Source organism: Bacillus rossius, chromosome 15, assembly GCF_032445375.1.
Source record: "Bacillus rossius redtenbacheri isolate Brsri chromosome 15, Brsri_v3, whole genome shotgun sequence".
Lineage (NCBI taxonomy): Eukaryota > Metazoa > Arthropoda > Insecta > Phasmatodea > Bacillidae > Bacillus > Bacillus rossius.
The window spans coordinates 42617873-42638024 of NC_086342.1; the positions used below are offsets into that span (position 1 = coordinate 42617873).

Below are 20152 nucleotides of genomic sequence, written 5' to 3' on the forward strand. Positions count from 1 at the left end.
TCAAAACACAGAACCATAAAAAGGAATCTAAACCACTTTTCACTCGTTGTGAGATAGAATGAATCCAACCTTTTTACTTTAGAACTGTCACATAAATTTTGTTCATTAGTTCTTGAACAACTGTAAGTCCTTACAGGTATAAAAGCCCCAAAAAATATTTTTATCTGAACAATGCCTCTATAAAAATTAAATTTTATAGTCAATATAAATATTTGTGAAACTGATGATAATGTCATACACACTGCTATTCAAAAATAATTTGTGTTCAGAAGTTATTTGTGTTTCAATGCCTTTAAGGCCTGGAAGATGAATGTTTATGCTTTCAGATTGTGTCCTTTTTTTTTAGCAGACTACTTAGCCACTTTGTTGTTTTATTTTTCGTACGAGAATAGTTTACTGCAACTCACTTATAGAGTTTTTATCCGCAGACTGTTCAGAAACTGTATTGTAGGTACTTACATTCTCTACATCTACTTCCTCAGGATCTGATTCGTCTACACCAGATTCTTCAGAATATTACTCAACTTCGTTGAGCCATTGTAGCCAAGCATTTTGATTTGTTGAAGAATCCAGTTTTCTTTTCTTTGGAATCACAAATTAAAAAAAAAATAGCTGTATGGTTTTTGGAATTCATAAATCAATACAAAATAATAAACAAAGTTGAAACTGCCTAAACATGTCAGTTATAAAATAAGATGAAAGTTATAATAAAAAAAAATGTTCTTACCCCAAAATGTGACACAAATGGTCGGGTGGGGTTCAGGTGTCAACAGCAATCACACAGCCAAGAATCTTCCTCTCAAATATTCGCGAGAGAGCACAGATTCCTGGAGCAAAGCCTGGGGACTTCCAGGAAAGGCACGAAGGGGCAAGGGACTTTAGAGCGTGCAAGTGGAGAGTTCTCGGTAAACAACACTGAGTGGTTGATACCTGTCCCCACGCGCCTAACCAAAGGTTGAACCATGCACTCCTGATAATTTTGCTATGCAGTATACTGTATTTTGATGGACCACCTCCTTCTGTAATTGTAAAAATGTATACTGCTAGTGAACTGCTCCACTGTTGCTAAGTGTTCATCATAAGCATGGTAACACAGTCCTGAAATGAAATGAGTGTGGGCAGGGTCCCTGAATGCCGGGTGCCTCCCTGAAGAGAGAGCCCACGTGACCCACTTCAGCGGCAAGGGCGTGAAGGCCCGGTCCATCGCGGATGGCCAGTCGCAGCACAGCTTCTCCAACCACTCGGGGCGGTACCTCGCAGGAAGCGCTTTCCCTTCGGGGCTGGCGAGCTCGCGTCCAGGTAACCATCCACAACACTCGAGAACTAACTCACCTCAATTTCTAACGCAACATTCTTATGGAGGACAATGGTGCACAAAATATAAGCAGAAATTTTTTCAAAAACTTGTTTGCTCACTGGCATCACAGTCTGACATTCTGCCGAGGCAAACCAAAGAGAATTGTTGAGAATAGATACACACATAAACAAACATAGACACAAAAATATCACATTGCAGCATCGCAATAAATTTTGAGCTTGAGGATCGAATTTTTTTTTTTGTTTTACATTTAAATCAAAAGATTTATTTCAAACCAAAAATTTAAGATAGTAGTGAAACAAACAACTTAAAAACTGTATGTTCATTTAAAAATTCAGGCTCTGTGTTATATCGGTAACGAGAAAAATAATGCCCACAGAGAGTCAAAAGCATGTTTGACTTTGCATTAAAAATAACACACACAGGAATAATGGTGGTATGGTGGTCATAAGCGCAGAGGTGCAAAGTTTTGTGGCGAGCCAAGGATGTATATCTATGCCCAGCACGACACACATTCACAAGTAGTTGCATGCGTCGTTGACCATTTTTGTTAAAGCAAAAATTTTCTTTCATCTGCAACAAATGTTTAAATCTACTAAGATCTATTAAAGCTATTAACAAAAGTCAAGACTATTCTATATCTGGTTTGATAGCACACCAAATAAGACTGCTCCATATCGGGTTTGATATCACAAATAATAAGAATGTTCAATATCTGGTTTGATATCACATATAATTAGACTGATCCAAATCAGGTTTGATATCACACCTAATAAGTCTGTTCCATATAGGGTTTGATATCACACCTAATAAGACTGTTCCAAATCTGGTTTGATATCACACCTAATAAGGCTGTTCCATATCTGATATATCACATCTAATAAGACTGTTGCAGTTCCATATCTGGTTTGAAATCACACATAATAAGACTGTTCCATATCGGGTTTGATATCACACCTAATAAGACTGTCCATATCTGGCTTGATATCATATATAATAAGACTGTTCTATATCTGGTTTGAGATCACACATAATAAGACTGTTCTATATCTGGTTTGATATCACACCTAATAAGACTGTTCCAGGTCTGGTTTGAGATCACACATAATAAGACTGTTCTATATCTGGTTTGATATCACACCTAATAAGACTGTTCTATACCTGGTTTGATATCACACCTAATAAGACTGTTCCAGGTCTGGTTTGAGATCACACATAATAAGACTGTTCAATATCTGGTTTGATAGCACACCTAATAAGACTGATCCAGGTCTGGTTTGAGATCACACATAATAAGACTGTTCAATATCTGGTTTGATATCACACCTAAGAAGACTGTTCCAGGTCTGGTTTGAGATCACACATAATAAGACTGTTCCATATCTGGTATGATATCACATCTAATAATAAGACTGTTGCTGTTCCATATCTGGTTTGATATCACACCTAATAAGACTGTTACATATCTGGTTTGATATCACACCTAATAAGACTGTCCATATCTGGCTTGATATCATATACAGGGTGCGGCAGAGAGGACGGACGGTTTTAAAAAAATCACAAAATAGGTAATTTTTACGCAAAAACCAATTTATTGATGCAATCAGGTTCATAAGGAAATAGCATTTGAGACAGTCAAGTATGGAAAATCACATTAGGCATGTGGTGGCCGAAATTGTTGATGCAGTGCTGGAGGCGTTCTTTGAAGTTCGCGTAGACTCTCTCTAACATCGCTCTCTCAACTTGGGCGACTTCCACACGAATTGCGTCCTTCAATTCGTCCAGAGTTCGGGGCTTGTTCTCGTGTACTCTAGCCTTGAGGTGTCCCCATAAGAAAAAATCGCATATGGATAAATCTGGGGACCGAGGAGGCCAAATAACATCACCAAACCTGGAAATAAGGCGACCAGGAAAGAGAGGGCGAATAATGTCCATTGATGCTCTGGTTGTGTGGGCGGTCGCCCCATCCTGCTGGAACCACACAGGTTGGGTTGAACACGTCGTCGTCGTAATTCAGGGAAAAAGAAGTTGGTCATCATTTCGACGTAGCGCTCTGAGTTCACGGTAACAGCACGACCATTACCGTCTTCGAAGAAGTAAGGGCCAATGATGCAAGTTTGTGATACAGCGCACCAAACCGTTACTTTTGGGCTGTGTAGCTGTCTTTCCTGTAACTGTTGCGGATTTTCATTAGCCCAATAATGGCAATTCTGCTGGTTAACCATGCTGTTTAGGTGAAAGTTGGCTTCGTCACTCATGAACAAAATGAGGTTCTCATTTTGATCGATCAGTGCTTCCATCTCACGTGCGAAGTTCATTCGTTGTGCATAATCTCCGGGCTGTAACTGTTGCACAATGGCCAATTTGTAGGGGTGAAAGCGGAGATCCATACGCAAAATTCGCCTTACCGAACGATCACCGAGGCGAAGTGCAGCAGCGTGTTTCCGGGCAGATCGAGTCGGACTGCAAAGAAAGGCTTGTCGAACGATTTCAACATTTTCAGGAGTACGAACTGTTCACGGAGCTCCTCTTGGTCTTCTGTTGATCAGTTCACCATGCCTGCGAAGTGATTTAACCCAACGAAGGATGGTGTTTCGAGAGGGAACAGCTCTATTCCGATGAATGTTGAAGTGGCGACGAAACTCACGCTGTACGACGGTGACTGACTCATTATTTCGGACGAAACAATCATCGGCGAAAACGCGGTGCTCTACCGTCCAAGGCTCCATGATGACAACTGGTAAAACAATGCTAGGAACGCACGAGTCAAACGGCACCCTCCCCACCTCTCTCGTAGACGGAGGGGGAGAGTACTACCCATCTGTTCCATATCTGGTTTGAGATCACACATAATAAGACTGTTCTATATCTGGTTTGATATCACATCTAATAAGACTGTTCACCTGGTTTGATATCACACCTAATAAGACTGTTCCAGGTCTGGTTTGAGATCACACCTAATAAGACTGTTCCAGGTCTGGTTTGAGATCACACATAATAAGACTGTTCTATATCTGGTTTGATATCACACCTAATAAGACTGTTCCAGGTCTGGTTTGAGATCACACCTAATAAGACTGTTCCAGGTCTGGTTTGAGATCATACATAATAAGACTGTTCTATATCTGGTTTGATAGCACACCTAATAAGACTGTTCCAGGTCTGGTTTGAGATCACACATAATAAGACTGTTCTATATCTGGTTTGATATCACACCTAATAAGACTGTTCCAGGTCTGGTTTGAGATCACACCTAATAAGACTGTTCCAGGTCTGGTTTGAGATCATACATAATAAGACTGTTCTATATCTGGTTTGATAGCACACCTAATAAGACTGTTCTATATCGGTTTGATATCACACCTAATAAGACTGTTCTATATCTGGTTTGATATCACACATAATAAGACAATATCTGGATGATCAAGCATCGCTGGGTAGTACTAATGAAATACATTTATTTACATCCATAACATAAATATTTTGGCCAATAATAAAGAGTGCTATTTATTCTCTCATTATTGATGTCATCGAGATCTAAAAAGTACACTTGGCCATACTGTGATCGTAAGAACTTTCCTTCAACATTCTCCTTCAGATGAGATGCCGTATTTATTAATATAAACTTGTCCGTCAGCAATACAACTATAAATTCCATGGCTATAATTGTTCTGTCATGGTCTACATTGAAGGATGCCAGAGCCAAATATTCATTTAAGTTTCTTTTTCTTTTGTAAAATTCTTATGATAAAAGATGACGATTTAAAATGAGACACACTAATTAATTTTGAAATTGTGGTGTTTCATGTTTAATTCGTCCATACAAACAGCAGTCCCCAAAATAATTATTGTATATGAGATTACCAACACTATACTCTAAAAATCCAAAGCGCTGATGTGGGCACACGAAACTCCGAACGGTCACAGGTTTTGATATTGCACTTCTGAACTTAGGATATTTTGGGGCCTATAAATTCAGAGTTTTTTTAATATATCGTATTGCAGCAGCCACATGTAGGGTGAGAAGATGACTGTGTTTCTTGATAGTAAACAACGTTATGTCTAAAAGTCAGTTGTAACATTGTCACTGAAAGAAAAATTAACTGGCAATTTCTCACCTGAAATTAAAGAATCAAGTTTACTGCACAAAATTTGAAAGTTAAAATTATTTCATCTTCATGAACATCCTCAAGGAATACTGATATGCATGTATTGTTTAAGCAAACACACATTGTGAAATATAAACTCTTTCATGATATCATAATCTGCTAGTCAGTACTAAAAAAACCTGAAACAGTAAACAAATACTATGGCAAGGATGAATATACATACATACAAAAAGGCAGCAAATTAAGATATGTTCTATTTTTATAGCTGTATTTAAATCTTTACTCAATGGTTAAGGTGACACACAAACTCTCTCTTTACATCTGAACTTTCATATTCCTTTGGAACATTTTACTGGCACATTTAAGTATTTTAAAGTTTAAATTTAATCTGTAGTGATTTTTCATGCTGTTAGCACTAAGGCTGGATTGATTTCTCGCCTACAAATACAGCTATTCTGTAAATTTAAATGGAATCGTTTGTCTTTTTTTTAAAAAAGCCAATAGTTACAATAGCTGCTTGTTTAGAAGAATAGGATTTATTTAGACATCCAGACAAGAGTATTAACTTGTCGTGTGTGCTTCCAGATCTCCGGCAGTCCCGCCAGTCACTGGCCGCGGCCTCGGAGCACCTGTCTCGAACATCCTTCCCAGCAGGTGCCACGCACCACCACCAGTCCGCTTCCTCGCGGAGACCCAGGCCCCGCTCGCGCTCCCGAGACCACCAGCGACCCTCCAGCCGCTACAGCACCGCCGGGTCCACACACACCCTCAACAACTACTGCGACACCTCCGACAACTGGACCGACCACGACATGGACATATACATGGCTCGTAACCCCACGGCGCGAGGGGGCCTGGTGCCGCTGTAGTCCCCCAGAGCTCTGCTACATGTGCCTCACAGTGTCGCTACTGCACCGCCGGGTCCACACACACCCTCAACAACTACTGCGTCACCTCCGACAACTGGACAGACCACGACATGGACATATACATGGCCCGTAACCCCACGGCGCGAGGGGGCCTGGTGCCGCTGTAGTCCCCCAGAGCTCTGCTACATGTGCCTCACAGTGTCGCTACTGCACCGCCGGGTCCACACACACCCTCAACAACTACTGCGACACCTCCGACAACTGGACCGACCACGACATGGACATATACATGGCTCGTAACCCCACGGCGCGAGGGGGCCTGGTGCCGCTGTAGTCCCCCAGAGCTCTGCTACATGTGCCTCACAGTGTCGCTACTGCACCGCCGGGTCCACACACACCCTCAACAACTACTGCGTCACCTCCGACAACTGGACAGACCACGACATGGACATATACATGGCCCGTAACCCCACGGCGCGAGGGGGCCTGGTGCCGCTGTAGTCCCCCAGAGCTCTGCTACATGTGCCTCACAGTGTCGCTACTGCACCGCCGGGTCCACACACACCCTCAACAACTACTGCGTCACCTCCGACAACTGGACAGACCACGACATGGACATATACATGGCCCGTAACCCCACGGCGCGAGGGGGCCTGGTGCCGCTGTAGTCCCCCAGAGCTCTGCTACATGTGCCTCACAGTGTCGCTACTGCACCGCCGGGTCCACACACACCCTCAACAACTACTGCGTCACCTCCGACAACTGGACAGACCACGACATGGACATATACATGGCCCGTAACCCCACGGCGCGAGAGGGCCTGGTGCCGCTGTAGTCTCCCAGATCTCTGCTTGACATGTGCTTCACTGTTACGTGGCTTATCTTGATTTCAGACTCACATACACTTACATAGACATGTATATAAAATATTTAGATAATCTTTCACGTCCAGCCCTACAGGTATTTCTGCAAGTTACAGCATGTTACATTTTTTATTACTATGACACAGTCTACTTTATCAAAACAAATTCTTTTTATAAATAATAATAGTGTACATCATGCAAAGGATTTGTTCTGTGAGTCTTATTTTTTTTTTTTTCTGTTAGTCTTAGTATAGCACCACAATGCCATCTTGCTATTAACTACTGCTGTGTGCAACTTTGAAGACCAGTAATGTGTTGTTGCTGATAGTGGTCCATTGCACCAGCAAGAAGGAACTAGACAATAGTTAACAATGATAATGCAATGGGAGATAGATAGTGCTTAAAATGATGGAAAAAGGACTAATATCGACTGTGACTTATCACACTAGAATATTTGCTGTCATCAGTCTCTTTCAAGCACACGAGTAAGGTACGAAAATGTATTCGAACATGTGTATTACACCAATCCCTCACTTAGCACGACTAATTCGTTCCTAAAAATGTTCGTGTTAGTCGAAATCGCGTATTCTGAAGCATTAGTCCCCATAAATATAAGGCTAAATTATTTAATGTGTTCCAAGATGTGTAGGGAAGTAATCTTTACATAATATAAATGCGTAGAATAATACTTGAAAATGCATATGTCATATCATTTATCTTTTTAAGCCTACCACCGAATACGTTAGATAAAGAAAACATGGCACAGTGTACCGGGAGATAAGTGGTAACATATTTACCGTCAGTCAGCAGGTTGGCTTGCCCGCCCAGGCGTGACCTTCAACACGCGCGTGCGTCTGTCTGCCTGCTGTTGTAAGCAGCTGGATCCTTTGTTATTACGTTTAAAACTTAACAAAATTAAAACACTTTTATGAAATTAAGAACCGGTTTTATATAACTTTAAAACACACAGCCATATGTAAACATTTAATTTGTTATGCACACCTCTTATAAAAGCGGCTATGTAAACAAATCAGTTAACAGATAAACAGATTTAGATTTTCCCTAGAGCACAAACATAACATTAAAATATGTACAATATGTACATATACAAAACATAAAAGTTAGTTAAATATTTTCTGGGGTGAAATTAACACTATCATCTTGCTTTTTTTTTAAAAAAACGTGTCCAATTTCATCTGCTTTGGTTTCTGTTCTGCCATTATTCCAACTGCAGCTGCGCAATTCATCAAGGCCTGGTCTGCAGCCGGGCATCAACGGTAGGGCCCGGTGTTTGTTTATCTGCGTGCGCATCTCTTTCCCCTCGCATTCCAAACCACTCTTCCCCCCTCGAATTCCATACCTGACGTCGCGTCGTTTCCGAGATTTTTTTTAGCCTGTGGCGATTTCGTGCTAACTGAAATTTACATACGTGCTATTCGAGACTAGGGCAGTAAAATTTACATCGTGCTAACTGAATTTGCATTAATTGAAGACGTGCTATGCGAGGGATTGGTGTACTTGAAATGACAAAGTAACACAACATGTTAAGACTTTTAATCAAATGACTTTAAAACTAAGTCCTCCGAACAACTCATTGATGTATCCTTTGTTAAATAAACTCATAAACTACAAAACAAGTGTAAAATGTTTTGGACAAAACATTTTTTCACATTTAACTATATACTTAATTTTTCACAAAAAGTAGTAGACCAAAGGTACTGTCAAGTAATATCCTTTTGAAAGATATTTATCTGGTACTTTTTGAGCATTCACAAAATAGTAACCAGCAATATTAAAGAGGTCATTAACATCCAATCAGATACAAGAGAACTAGAAGAATCATGTGCAGAACCAAGATATCTTACAACGGATTGTCATACTCTCCAACTGCTATGAAATCAAGTTGAATACAATACAAAAGTCATGTATTGAGAACAGAAGACAATTTAATACTTGACTCTTATATTTATATTATTTTATTTTATATGAGTTCACGATGCATCGAATTGTAGTAGTACAATGACTTATGTATTAATTTTTGTATACATAGTTCTTACGAATCAAAAATTGCATTAGTTATGTTTTTCTATTAATATATGTAGAATTGTACAGAAATGTGAAGTTATAATAAACAAACTATATGAAGTACAACTCCTTTAATGAACTTGTACTGACAATATACACAACTCCAGTGTGCAATGTTGCATGTATCTAATTACATAACACCAAACTGAATATTTACAACTGTTTGTAACATTTGTAGCACACAGTTTAGTTATAATTATTTTGACTATGTTATCAACTATTACGAAAAACTGATGGCTGCGACTTTACACGATTTAAAGAATTTAACCAAAAACTAGTTATGTATTAAATATATATTTTTACTATTTGCATATAATAAATACATTATATTGTATTTAGTGATTCTCCAGTGGCAGTTGGTGGCAATTCAATATCCATAGTGACCATAGTCAAGTAAGGGTGATGTAAACCAAAATAAATAAAACCATACACTACCTTATGTGCAGCCAAGTATTAGAATCAGACCACAGCCTGATGCTGGCTACTGGCCAACACCACGAACACTAGGAAACTGCTTCATAACACGCTCGGGTGGGAGAACACATGGCCACGATCTCCTGCTAGCGTACCAGCAAACTCACGGTTCTCTGAATCACTCAGGCTTGCAGACTCTAGCTGTGCCAAGTTTCAGGAATTACTGTTCTTTTTTCAGTCGACATCTTAAAGGTTGCAGCTTCTTATATTTTTTGTCTTGGTAAGGAATGCATACTGATTGGCTGAAGCTGTTAACCAATTCAGTGTTTTCCAGATGTTCCATAAAAACAAACAAATACGAATATATAGAATTTATTTGTTGGACACTTACATGTGCGGATTCTTTGAGAATATTTTTGGGTAAGCGTACTGATTCTTAATGATAAGAAGCATGAAATGCTTAAATAGGTTAAAATTTTGAGTGAAAGACGAATCAAGTACGAAATTGCCTATTTTACAATGACAATGGTATAAATAAACAGGCCAAGTCCAAATGTCTATTATCACATAGCAAACTTAACACCAATATTTCAATATTTTTTTTTGAAATTTAGTATGTATATGTTTCACATCACTGTTTTTCACATGCAATATGGAAAAAAGTATGAAGTTCTCTACTGACCGTAACTAACAAATGTACCTATAACTTCAATTCTGGCCATCTTCTTTCAAGCAGATGGTACCAAAAAAAAAATGCTTTGGAAGTAAGCCAAACACATAAATATCTTAAGACACAGTTTCTCTTTGTCACAAACACTGTTACCTGAGATGAACATAGAAAAGCTGAAAATGTCTTGACGTCGTCCGGGCCTGCGGCCCCTTTGAGCCCGATGTGACACCGCCCAACCACTGTCTCATTTCAAACCTCCCGCTCGTGCGTGCGTGTGTGCGTGTGTTTCCAGCCCAGCAAGAGGGCGCTTAGAGTCAGTGCGACGCCCCTTTTCTGAATTTATTTTATATACACTCCTTTATAATTCTTATTCTCTAGTCCCAGTGCTGGGTGTGTCATCAGTGTCACTTGTGTCGCTGTTGTTCGGAGTTAGGGACGCTGCCCGGGCGAACCCGAACAGGCACAGACTTGGACAAGGCTAGAAAGGTCTCGAAAGAGCCACCTTAGTGTATAAGAACTTTCTGCTGTGTTCTTCCACCGTCGAGGCACGAGGCCGCTGAGTAACCCTGCCCGTGCGTGGCGCAATCGCTGGCGCACGATATTAGCGCGAGCGACGCTGTGCTCGAGGCAGTCCGTCATCACCACCGGTCGGGAGCGCACGCGTCTGCAACCCGGGGACTTCATCTCTTGCTAAACTTTGATCGAGTAATTCTGGCATGTAAAGTAATCTCCAAAAACATTTTCATTTTATCCCCGGGGGGTCTCTCAGCCGGCGGGCTGTTTAACTAATCGTATTTCTCGCTTAGAGACTTTCACTAATCTTCCTACGTAGAGACTTTGTGTGTAGCCACGAGAGTGAGCTAACTTCATCTAATCTGGTCCGTGCATCGGCATTTTAACAGTGTAACGTAATCATGTATGTGAGATCGGGCGGAAGGAATAAAAGGCATAAAATCTAGTACTGTGAGTATTCTTTACTGACCACGTGGTACTTCCTTACTATAGCTAGGTGTGAGGCGTACCCGGCGCCTTAAGATCGGGCTAGGCAGGGTCAGTCAATACTCCAAGCAACAGAAATAGGGCTGGTAACTCGCCTCGCTCGGGTCACGTCACACCCTGAGAGAGAGGTTTAGCCGGGGTCCACGTGCCCTTACACGTGGTGGCGCCCAGTTCCATCAGAGACTGTCGGGATCCACAGCCGAGTAGCCCTCAGTCTTATTTAATTTATACAAGAATGTGCAGTGGATCTATTAAATATTGTTCTCTATTGTCTTATACTTGACTAAAACAAAATATACCGCAGGAAGATTAGTTATAAGCGGAGCGTGCTCTGACGTCTACAAGGTTTTTGGAAAACTATTGTGTTTGTTTCGTCTTTTCGTTTTGTCGTGTTTTTGTCTCGTTTGAACTGTTGTGCTGATTTTTTTTTTGTGTTCAATATTTTTGTGTTGTCATCATTTGTGGGTTTTTTTCATTCTCTTAGTCCATTTTTCTTTGTTTTTCTTTATTTGTAACCATATTCCTGTTGTGGAGTATCGTGTGGTATTTATATCCTGTTGACAACAACAATTTTTTACTTAATTTGTGTTTTAGTCTTTTGGGTATTTTTGTAGTTTTCTTCTACAGACTGGCTGCAAGACATACATGTGCTTAGCAATGGCGTATGTCCAAAAGCTTACATCAAGTCATGCACTCCCATTGCACAAATCTTTCAAAGATAAGGTTTGTGGTGGTGGCTGTAAGAGAAAGGGAGCTCACCCGGGCACGGGGATGTTCTTCTCCCAGCGGTAGCGCAGCTCCTGCCCCAGCTCGTACCAGAGGTGTGCGGCCGCCCTGGGCCCCCCCAGCGTGTGCACGGCGTGCGCCGTGGCCACGGCCAGGCGCCACACCAGGCCGTCCCTCGCCGCCGACTTCAGCCCCGACATCTGCAGGCGGCCCACACACGGTCACAATGACTCTCCTCTCGTGTCCACTGCTCCATGACGACATTACAACAAACAACAGCATCATCGATTTAATTAAACTTTCCGAGCTGCCGGAAATTTAAAAAATATATATATATATATATATACTCAAAAAGAATAGTTCTCAAACTATGTACCCAACCAAAAATGATTAATATACTTTGTCATGTGGCGGGTTGAATTTCCTAAGTGCCTTTATTGGCTTATTCCTGAAACATAGATACATACTTATTAAAATATCAGAAAATATTTAAATGGTATCCACTAGCACTTTTATATTTTAAGATTCATAGTTTTATTTTAAAATACTTAAAGAACAATATCTTACATTTCGATGCTCGCTATAACACTATTAACTGCTGAGAACCACTCAAGAAAACTATGCAGAAATTTGTTAGGCTCCTGCTTTGGTCAAAACAGATCCCGAGTTTGCGAATAAAGTAAGCATTGGCTATGTACATTTTCATGTGCTCATCAAAATACTTGCATAATTTTATTTGTGAATAGAAGTTTTCAATAATTGCCATTTCATTAACTAATTGTGGCATATTTTATAAATAAAAATTTTTATTAGGTAGACCTATACATTATAATATGTCTGCTAGAGGATGCTGCTGTCATATTAGTTTAATTTTTACCCACTAGAATGCAGTAATTATTTATTACCAGGATGCCTGCCATCTTGACATTTGGTTACCATTTTGGAAATCTGTATTTATTTAGCATTAAAAAAAATCTGCAATCAAATTATTGATTGATTCGATTATTTCATGTCTTTGGTTTGATACTTGATTGATTAAAAAAAAATAATTTTACATAAACATTTTTATTCAATAAAAGCAGCTTAGATTCTTAGTCTATCAGCCTCCAGTAAGCCGATGATATATTGGCCGCCATCTTTGAAATTTGTATTTATTGACCTAGAAATTCAGAAAAAATTCAAAAATTCATCAAAAAATTACTTATTATAATAATTATTGAATCAATGCATTTCCATCCTTGGTTTGATTCTGAACCAGTGGTAGGAGAAACTAAAGCTTAAAATAAATTTTAAAATCTGTTTTCAATTAACTTTCGTGGAGTTTATTAATCATTCTCTCTACAAAAAAGACCCAATACAAGATAACTGTCCGTCGATTAAGGTAGATTAAGCAGCAAGGAAAATGCACAGTTTATATATATAAAAAAAATTCTTTATTTTGAAATAATGTCACATTTACAAACCAGAGGATTTGCATAAAGTAGGTACTTGGCCAGAAGCATCAGAGACACCAGTCATACCAATGGTGCAATGGATCAGAGATACAAGCTATATCTCACAAAATCTCTCATATACACTAGAGTCCCGTTATAGCGAGGTGTCACGGTTCCGGGTTTGATACTCGCTATAACCGTGTCCTCGCAATAACCGAATTGGTCAAATTTTGGCCCCCAAAAAATAAAAATTAATCGAAAATAGCATAAAAATTGTGTTTAAACCTGTATAATTGAAAAATAACAGGTTATATTAACGAAATCTAATTTCTGTGAGCAGATGTGAAAATTCTCTTTAAAACGATACCCTACAAGTACGGATGCGATCACCGATTGCGTCAAAATAACCAGAATAACCTACCAAGCCACGTAAGTATAGCATCTCATCCCGCAATTGATTACTCGGCTTGGCCCGCGGCCGACGCAGCATTGTCCTGCTATCTATTGTCGACGCGGGCTGTCTGCTGGCGGCCATGTTGGTTCGGGATGTTGCTAACAGGTGGCGCTAGTGTAGCAAGCGCGACGATTTAATTCCTTACAAAAAAAGCAGGAGTGCGGCAACGCACGTACGCCTCAAACGAAATAGTCGCTGGAAAACTATTCTTTTTTCATTTAAAGAAACCTGTAAACTTTTTTAGAAAATAAATTTGGGATTAAACTCAAACCATCAGATACCCCAACAACTGACCGAAACAAAACAAGAAAACTGTCCTAGCGATTCGGAAATAAATACGGTAGTGCCTACTATTTGTCAGATAGTAAAATAAATAACGTGACGTGTTTGTAAACGTGTCACGATTGAAATAATTACAAATAAGTTTATAAATATTTGTGTATTATTAACGCGATCAATTAGCAACAAGTATAAAGACGGCTCTGACTTTTTTGGCCTAACATAGTTATAAACAATGTTATTATTCGTTAATGAAAATGTCGCAACAAATTAATTAAGAGCATTTATATTTAAAAAAAAAAAGTGCACATTGTTATGTTTAATGGCGGTAAAAAATAGATTTCGTCTAAAAAATAGATTTTGTCTATTTTCTAAATAATAAGAAATGCGTACAAGTATATGTATATTCAAAGGCTTGGTTTATTTGACTCGAGCATACCTTGGCCTTGAAGCCAGCCAGTGATGCTGAGACTGTGAAGTCGCAGGCACAGATAACTAACGGAAGTTTGATGAAAGAAAGAAAGGACGGGACTCTATTTTTAAAGCCACGCACTTAGGTGGCGACTGCACGGCTGAAGAATGTGACAGGCGTCAATGGCAAGATGTCTAGTGGCGAGCGAGAGGGGTGGAGAAAAGCAGACAAATAACCAAAGCACGCTTCAAGCGATCACGCCGTAAATTTCTCAAAAATACCTCGTTATAGCCGTGTTCTCGCTATTACCGTGCTCGCTATAACGAGATTCTACTGTATTTAATTCAGGAGGTAGAGGTTTACAGTTTAAATTCACATAGAAATTTTGTCATTAAGATTATTATGCAAACCAAACACCATCATACATGTACTATCATCAAAACAGTAGATACTAGAGAGATGCAGGACATTAAGTTTGTCAGATGAATTCCTTAAGAACACCCAAGGAAGTATCTGTTATGGATCCTGCCCCTAAATGGGAGCAGATTTTTCGATTTTTACCATGAACACGTGTGATAATTCTGTAGTAGATAGAAAATCCTATCTTTCATCTTTGGTTAAGTAGTATGAAGTTAATAATGGGGCTTTGCAAACATCACATGAGACAGAGGTATGGCAATAAATCTGCTTGGATGAATCCTCCATCTCTCCTCGTGAGATGTTTTGATAGTCACTTCGGTCTGACTGTACACCAATCTCCACTGCATCAGTTTAGTGACGGCAGTGAAACAATAATTTAGTACCAGAAAAAGCAGCTTAACATACTAAATGTAAACTTTAATTTGGGACCACGCAATGACCCATATTTATGTCAAAATCCACATATACTAGGCAAACGGTGAAAAGGACTATAATGTCATCAAGAAAATAAAGTTACACTACACAGTCGCCTGTCACTATCCTTCTCCTTCCTACAACCTCTCCTACACTCCCACACTCATCTTTACACCAAGGCATTCCCCAGTCAGACTGTGCCTACAGTACATGCTGGCTTGTGTAGACCACATCTGGAGCAAGGAATCTTGAATGAAACGAGTGTCGAAGATATGTCAATAAACAATAATTTTTTTTAAATTTTAATTACTGTAATAACTTACCAGGCTGTTTTTTTCTTCTGATGTGTAGCTGGTTGCCATGCTATCTGCATATGGACTTTTCTAAAAGAAAACAACATGCATTACAACTACAAACATTCACACTTACCCTTAATGACTAAGGACTAAAAGAAAGATTATGCTCTTGGCCATGTATAAATATCCTACACATTTGTTGAACTGATTAATATTAGTCAGTTGATGTATTTAATAAATTATTTTTCAAGTTTTATTCAGAACTGATTTCCAGAGAATACAGTAAGTCCTCTATTTACATTGTACCGATTTACGTCGTTTCGGATTAACGTCGCTAATGTTTGAGTACTCATGTTTCAATTTAAGTTGGTCGCCGATTCACAATAACGTCGTTTACAATGACCGTAAATCTTTATTTTAACCAAAACACCGTATATAATTCTTTGTTTCCTTCGGTAGTTAATTTATGCTATGTAGCGTAAGCTTCACGTTCACCGCCTTATCTTATCATACATCATGAGGGACGCTTCCTGCTCTCCGCTGCTCTCCGCGCGGTGATGCAATACTACCAGCCCGCCCGCTCGGCCACCCACGTATCTCGCACGTAGAAGTGTTATCTACTTCCCGCAACGACACAGCATTTTCTCCTACCCCTTTTCGTCCAACTCCTTGGCACTTCAGTCGCTATGATATCATTGAGTTGGCCGGAGTTTTAAACGTGCCGTTGTTAACTTTATCATGATTAAATGCGTTTGTAGTAGGCCTACAGTATCAGCTCACTGCAATTTATGATTTGTTTCTTCATAAGATGTCTTCCAAACGACTAAATTTATCTTCAAACGTAATTTCAAAAAATAAGAACAGAACACATGTTTCATTAGCCACGAAAATGGAAGTTTTGAGACGTTTCGATTCGGGCGAGAGGGCTGTTGAGATTAGTAAAGTGTTAGGTCTGCCACCTACCACAGTTCGTACAATTCGATCAAACGCGGACAAAATTAAGAGAAGTTTACTGAACATGTCATCTGTCAGTGCTACAAAGACGAGTTGTTTTCTCCCGCGAATGACTCAAAGTAAAATCTGTGTAGCGCTAAACCACTTTTTATCCTTACACTTTGAATGCATTATGCGTTTATATTACGTACAGTATGTACTATATATCTGTTTTTATATTTCAATCAATAAAGGTAATAAAGCAGCTGGTTAAATAACCATTCTATAAAGCTGAGAAGTACTAGTTGGACTTGTTTCCCACGCTGTCGGTTGTAATTTGCTGATAAAATTGCCCGTTGTCACGTCTGTATGCCAGCGCTTCGGCCGGCCGGTGGCATGAAACATGGCTCATTTTGCGTCGTTTCTATTTACGTCGCGGTTTTCAGGAACGTAACCCCGACGTAAACCGAGGACTTACTGTATCAGTTTCTCTTCAGGTCAATCAACGAGCAACCAAATGGTTGAAATTAATTTTAGATATATCTATTTTATGCTATTATAGTTTAATTGAAAGCAATTTATTTACCTTTAAAGATTAGAATATACAATAACGTTTACACTTTTATAACATTATGAAAAGATTAACTACATATTCTAAATGCTTTCAAGCTTTTTGTCAATGTTGTTAACAAATCTCTACATCTTTGTTTCTTTTCTAAACACGTTCATTCAAACATTAATTGAATGTCAATAATTTCCCTACAACATTAACTACATTACCTTGGTTTTCTCTTAAATTATAAGTGATTATGATCCAGTTGACTAAATAAAAACTTTAAATTGAACCAATTACATTTATTAATCATCATAATTATCTTCCTTATTGGTGATTTGGGCAGTAACAAAAACAACAGATCAGAGATTTTGAGGATGTGGTATGTTGAATTGGGCACCGGATTGCTGATGGGAATCTGGGGATCAGATGGCAATCTTGGATGATCTTGACCTCAGAGATTATATTGATTGTCACTGATTCGGTGACAATCTTGGATGACCTTGACATCCGGAACAATCTTGAACCCCCACAGTTAATTTATTCAAGCACTCCTGATCGTTGAACATTCAATTATGACCATTTACATCAAGCACCCATCTTCCTGTCCGCCATATTCATCTACTTAAATTTTAATTTTTTAATTTTTCAAATTTGATATTCTCTTCTGGTGCCATTTTGAAATGTCTTGATTCCCCATTCCACTTAACTACAGTCGTACAGGGTGGTGGCAAGTGTGGTGTTGTAACAACTTGGTTGAGTTACTGTCAGAACACACACCTGCCCCGCTAGCTGGAAGAAAGAAACTGAATGTGTGTGAACAGTTCTTGCTTCCTCCCGGACGAACGTGAAATACTGCTGTCATCCTCGGCCCAGCTCCAAGCAGCTATGAGAGCTCTCTCCGCACAGGTCTCATCAAGCCAATGTTAAAACATACTGATACTCAGAAGAACTTTAGTACTTGTATCAAAGTCGCTGACACGCCTTACAAAGTAGTACCAGAAGAATACGTTTATTACAAGATAAAACCACAGTCCAGGAGCCCATCAGAGAGTCAGGAGCAATAATGGAACCCATTAACTCTTCTCAGCAATCTCGTGGCATTAACAGGTTGTAGCGACACATCACGTTCTCACACTAACCAAAACATCATTTTGCCACCTCTGCATTTTCCTGGGCTGGAGATCAGGTATGTCACACACTGAATGAGATATCGGCTACATTAGGGCTGCAGATAGTGGGCAAAATAAAACAACAAAAGTATATACATTCATTAACACAAATAGATAAATGAGATGTGACAACCAAAAAAAGGATATCAAGAAAAAGACCAAACCATATACAACAAAATTAAAATCGAAAACTACAAAACTGCCAACAATCAGTGAATAGGAAACAATTCAACATGGTTAAATATGGTTATAAACACAGACATCCCAAAATTTATTTACAGAAGTTAAGAACAATTACTCATCATCCCCATCTTATCCATCCTTCCAAGAAATTACTAAGAATAACCTATTTGGAGCTCATATGGTCATCAAATTTTGTTAGTTGATCACTGCAAATTTATCCTGGTGGGAGGTGGGTAAATCAATGTAGGCGCTCGCAACAGTATAAAATACCAGCGTTGAAGGGAACTGAAGGGCAGCGGACACTCACGCACTTGCTGTCGGCATCCGGGAACAGGAAGAAGAGGATGGGCATGAGCACCTCCTCGGAGAGCGGGCCCTCCGGGCTGGGGCGGCCGCCCGACCCCGTGGCGCGCCTCAGCATCTTCGAGATGGTCGGCACGGGCGACTCCGTCAGCACGCTCAGCGAGCCCCCAAAGTTTCTGCTGGCTGCAACAAGCAACAACACTCACGCGTCACACAAGCTGACTGTGACTACAGCAACTTGCTACGGCTACATCACAGCTTGCATGTTGTCATGACTGCGCACTCAAAGTTGGTGCCGGCTCCAACACCACTCTCACACGTCACACCAGTGACTTTAGCATCCATCTTTAGCATACACACAACCCCGTACCCCACACAACCACACACACACACAACCAACCCCCCACACAACCACACACACACAAACACACCACACACACCACCCCCAACACACAACCACACACACCACCCCCAACACACAACCACACACACACAAAACCCCACACACAACCACACAGACACAAAGCCCCCACATACAACCACACACACACAAACCCCCCACACACAACCATACACACAAACCTCCCCCACACAACCACATACACACAACCCCTCCACATACACACAACCCCTCCATACACACACAACCACACAACCCCTCCACACACACAACCACACACAAACCCCCCATACAAACCCCCACACACAACCACACACACAACCACACACACACAAAACCCCACACACAACCCCCTACACAATCACACACAAACCCCCACACACAACCACACACACACAAAGCCCCCACATACAACCACACACACACAAACCCCCCACACACAACCATACACAAAAACCTCCCCCACACAACCACACACACACAACCCCTCCACACACACACAACCCCTCCACACACACAACCACACACAAACCCCCCACACACAACCACACACACACAAACCCCCCACACACAACCACAAATACACAAACCCCCCACACAACCACACACAAACCCCCACACACACCCACACAACCCCCCACACACACACAAACACACAACACCCACACACAACCACACACACAACCACACATACATGAACTCCCACACACACTCAAACACACAACACCCACACATACATGAACTCCCACACACACTCAAACACACACACTTATCTGATTTTAAAATTTAAATATTATTATTATTATTATTATTATTATTATTACAGGTAAAAATAATTCTTAACTGT

General features: G+C 40.1%; 2 protein-coding genes across 3 annotated transcripts in view; one reads left to right on the forward strand and one right to left on the reverse strand.

Moving 5' to 3' along the window:
- LOC134539498 (leucine-rich repeat and fibronectin type III domain-containing protein 1-like protein) overlaps positions 1-9310 on the forward strand; it is a 74951-nt gene extending 65641 nt beyond the window's left edge. The window contains exons 6-7 of the mRNA XM_063381574.1: positions 1123-1299; positions 6013-9310. Coding sequence (XP_063237644.1) covers positions 1123-1299; positions 6013-6296 — 461 coding nt within the window. The 3' untranslated portion in view covers positions 6297-9310. The remainder of the gene's footprint in view (positions 1-1122; positions 1300-6012) is intronic.
- Positions 1-20152, reverse strand: part of LOC134539496 (rab3 GTPase-activating protein catalytic subunit) — a 161007-nt gene that overhangs the window by 113061 nt on the left and 27794 nt on the right. For both annotated transcript variants that reach the window (XM_063381572.1, XM_063381571.1), the window contains exons 6-8: positions 18910-19088; positions 15789-15848; positions 12087-12253 (exon numbers count right to left, since the gene is read on the reverse strand). In XM_063381572.1, coding sequence (XP_063237642.1) covers positions 12087-12253; positions 15789-15848; positions 18910-19088 — 406 coding nt within the window. The remainder of the gene's footprint in view (positions 1-12086; positions 12254-15788; positions 15849-18909; positions 19089-20152) is intronic.